The sequence below is a fragment of the Neltuma alba genome, unplaced genomic scaffold (assembly GCF_004799145.2).
Source record: "Neltuma alba isolate B1F8T4 unplaced genomic scaffold, ASM479914v2 tig00012330_pilon, whole genome shotgun sequence".
NCBI classification, from domain to species: domain Eukaryota; kingdom Viridiplantae; phylum Streptophyta; class Magnoliopsida; order Fabales; family Fabaceae; genus Neltuma; species Neltuma alba.
In genome coordinates, this window is record NW_021636839.1 from 33,109 (window position 1) to 37,424 (window position 4,316).

At 40.7% G+C, this 4,316-nt stretch overlaps 1 protein-coding gene across 1 annotated transcript; it reads right to left on the bottom strand.

Moving 5' to 3' along the window:
• Positions 1-1,357: 1,357 nt before the first annotated feature.
• LOC114726069 (uncharacterized mitochondrial protein AtMg00860-like) lies at positions 1,358-3,757 on the bottom strand. Its single transcript, XM_028912636.1, has 2 exons — positions 3,610-3,757; positions 1,358-1,734 (listed from the first exon to the last, which is right to left on the bottom strand). The coding sequence occupies exons 1-2, from the start codon at positions 3,755-3,757 to the stop codon at positions 1,358-1,360; spliced, it is 525 nt and encodes a 174-aa protein (XP_028768469.1).
• Positions 3,758-4,316: the final 559 nt, after the last annotated feature.

A 4,316-nucleotide genomic window follows, 5' to 3' on the forward strand; every position in this document is an offset into this window, starting at 1 on the left:
CTCAGCATGATGACTCGTAGGTGTCATGATTATGCTTGGTGACTCAACATGATGACTCGTCGGTGTCATGATTACGCTTAATGACTCAGCATCGTCATGATGGCTCTTAGATATTTTCTTTGGTTTTGTCTCCTATTTAGGGGACAAAATTATTTAATATTTGACTGGAGCATTTTATTCAATCCAGAGCTCTAAAAATTCATCCAAAAATATCATAAAATTCCTCATATTCTAGAGAAAATTTGTGAATTTTCTCACGTCATAACTCAACCTGTAGCCTCACTTAAAAATCATTCTTTAAAATGCCTTTTTTTGGCACAACTGGCTTTTAAGTATTCTTAAAGCCATTTTGCTAGTCTTCTGGGGATGAGACTAATTTTATAATTTTCTATAATCTCTTAGATATACATCCCCATTTTACCATAATTTTCTGAGGTTTTCTTATGACTCAAACAATTAAATCTACCTCTACATCTCAAATTGAGCCATAAACTTATAAATTCCTTTTAAGTTACCTCAGGGGTATTTTCATCATCTCTCTTCACAAAAGAGCCTTAGAATATTATTTCCCATTTTCTGGGATTTTCTTAGAATTTTCTAAGTACTTTTCATTTTTACCCCTGATGGCCGTAACTTTCTGAATTTACGGTTTTACCCCTGCTTAGGCTCAACCTCATAAAACCATCTCTTTGAGGCTTCTAACTTAACCTTTGGTCTGTATCTAGCCTCTTTTCTCTTTCTGGGCCTTTGAGACTTTACTGGAGCCTCTAACTTTGATCACCCTTTAGCCCCTTAAAACATTCACTTTGCAGTTTAGTCCCTGAAACTGCTTTAACTTCCTTTCTCATCTTTAGGACCTCTACTAAAAAGGGGTCTAGTAGCCTATCTCATTTAGGCTATTTTTAGTACTTCTAGGCCCAAAAATCAGGATGTTACAGTCTCTGTCATCCTTAATCAGCTCCTGCTCTCAGATCATTAGTGATGCTACGTGTACTGCCTTCCTACTCAAGGCATCTATGACCATAATAGCTTTCCTCGAATGGTACTTCATCTGGAAATCACATTCTTTAAACAGATCTATCTACCTCACTGCCTCATGTTCAACTCCCTCTAATCTTGGAGGTACTTGAGGCTCTTGTGGTAGCAAAACAACTCTATACTTGCTCTGTACAGGTAATGTCTCCATTTCTTGACTACATAAACTATCGCTGCCAATTCCAGGTTGTGGGTCGGGTAGTTCTCCTCAAGAGACTTTAACTAGCGTGAGGTATAGGCTACAATCTGACCTTACTGCGTCAACACGCATCCCAGTCCTTGCTTGTTAGTATCTGTGTAGACCCCAGAGGTCTGCATAGGATTAGGGATTACAAGTACGGGAGTAGACGTGAGCTTCCTCTTCAGCTCCTGAACTAGCCTCACTCTCTCTGTCCCACACGAACGGCTGGTTCTTCCTAGTTAGCTTGGTCAGCGGAAGAGCAATCAGAGAGAAATCCTTAATAAACCTTCTAATACCCTGCAAGTCTGAGGAACTTCTGATCTCAGTCACGATCTTAGGCCGCTCCCAATTCAGTACAGCCTTAACTTTACTAGGGTCACCAAGTACTCCCTTTCGGGAAATCTCATGGTTGAGAAAACAGACTTCCTGAAGCCAAAACTCATATTCACTAAGTTTGGCAAAGAGTTGCTTCTCTCTCGGGGTACTAAGGAAAATTCTCAAATGATCTTCATGCTCTTCTAGAGACTCCCACAAGGGTATCAATAAGAACTCATGATGCCCTTAGCGAGTTCAGAACGCAGTCTTGGGGGACATCATTAGGCTTGATTCCGAGCTAGTGGTAACTGGGTTTCAAATCTATCTTAAAGAATACACTAGCACCAACTAAATGATCCAACAAGTCATCTATCCTTGGTAGGGGATACTTTCTTAATCCTGACCTTGTCGAGTTCTCTATCATCAATATATATTCTTAAAATAGCATCCCTTTTCTTAACAAATAGTACTGGAGCACCCCCATGGTAAAACACTTAGCCGGATGAAACCCCTCTCAAGTAATTCCTCAATTGCTTCTTTCATCCTATCATCTTGTTAGGGCCATCCTATAAGGGGCTTTAGAAATTGGTCTGGCCCTAGGTACAGTGTCTATTGAGAACTCAAACTTCTCTGTTTGGAGGTAATCCTTAATTTCCTTTAGAAATATTTTAGGAAATTTTTTATAACTCGAATCTCTTCTGTCCCTTCTTCTACTTCAGCTTGCATCGAGAAGAAGGCGGAGAAATCCTTAACAACCTCTTCACAGGCATCTGTTAGCTTAGGCTTCCGTTATGAAGTTTAGCCTAACTTCGAGATTTAGTCTGATTCTCTTGTGGGAAGGATCAAGGTCTTATTTGTACAATCCAATAATACATTTTGGGAAGATAACAGTTTAGACCAATGATCACATCAATCTCATGAAAAGGCATAGATATCAGATTAAAGTAGTATGACAATGTTCATACTGAACAATGCGATTAAGGCAAACATCTTACGTAAACTACTCTAGTGTGAGTAGGTATTGACACAGTATAACATAGGGCCAACATACTAGTAATAAGGCATAGTTGCCAACACAGTCATAAGATATGAAAGAATGACTAGCACACGAATCAAACATAACAATCACTGGATAACTGTTAACACTGATCGTACCTTGGATCATGTCCGGTGATTGGTAGGCCTCTGCCTGTGTCACAGCAAAACACCTTCTTGTGTCTAAGCCTGGGCTTATCAGCATTCTGGGGACATTCTCTTGTAAAATGTCTAGGCTTGCACCACAGTAAAGTAGGCGTTCTGTCCTATCCTGCTAAACACAGCCTGCCTCCATGGTTCTTGCCACAGACTTTGCATACTTTACCCCTTGTTTGGTCACCTCCTATTCTGCCTCCTTTATGCCTCTCTGTTGTGTACCATGACCCTCTCTCTTTTTGGTGCTAGAAGAGGCCCCATCTTGATCTCCTCTCTTAGGGGCTTTCTCTTTCTTAGGAGTGCTTAGAGGTAGAGTGGTGATTCATACTATTTTTTGTAATCCTACAGGCCTTAACTGCCTTATTAAACTCCTTAAATTGCCTTAGGGCAATCACTTCTTTAAGGATGTTTTAAGTCCTCTGACTATCTTTTCTGTGGTCTACCTCTCATCTTATCTATAATGTAAATAATTAGAATAGTAGGAGAGGCGAATAAATTTGGCTAAGTATCATCACAAATGGTTCCTTGTCCTGCTATCACAAAGTCAAGAACCTAGCTTCCCTGTCATCTCTAATGTTCAAGAAATACCTCCCAAGTGATTCTTGTGTGGCGTGCTTCAAGAATCAGCTTGGTATTCCTCTACCAGCGATTTGCACCCTCTCCAGCTTGTAGATGACCATCTGGGCCTTCCTTTCTGATAGGCAATCTAGCACTCGAAGATCTTCTCGAGCGGTTGATCCAATCCTCAGCTGCCTAGACGTCAAATTTCCCATCAAACGTAGGGGGATTGTGCTTGCAGAATCTTGTCATCTATTGTTGGATGCTATCAGGGTCTGCTGCCGGTGCTACCGGTCTAAGCAACTGTTCGATTCTTGAGCTATGGATACCTCTTCTTCTAGTTGCCTGGTTGAGGTTTTCCATTGTTGCTGCTACAGCTGTAGCTATTACTGTGTCCCCTTTCCTATTCCGGTGAGCTTGTGTCACCCTCATCTCTTCGATGGTCCTTTGCTGTTGTTCCAAACGATCTAGGATCATCTGTAAAGGGTCCAGAGGAGCCTTGCTTCACTTCCTATAGCTCTTTCAGGGGAAATATTGTGTCTAGTTCTAACCATTATTAAGTCTATTTTGAGAATATAAAGGAACAGGGAATAAATGTCATAACGTAACCTCATTCATAGCATAACAGCCATAACAGCAAAAGCAGCAAGCCTAATTCATCATACTGAAACAGTTCCTAACTGAGGCATACATATATGTAACCTAACCCTACTAGGTTAGTAGCATCCCAAAAAGTCATACATTCATATCCGTTAGGGTTCTAGCTATTCATCAGAAGTTGAGGGTAACAAAGCCTTCATAGCTTCTTATCCTGTCATCAACCTCAGTATCTGATATTTACTCCTAACAGTAAATCTCATACACCTATTTCTTAGTTCTGGAAGACTTCCGTCTTCTGGAATAACCCAATCCTCTGGGTCAAGGTAAGGGTTATTCTGACCTTAGGACTGGTAAAGCCCTTATTTTACGTCCCAAACATCTCTCTCTTTCTCTCTCAATTGATCCTACTATGGATCTCAAGCTCAGGTAGAACTGG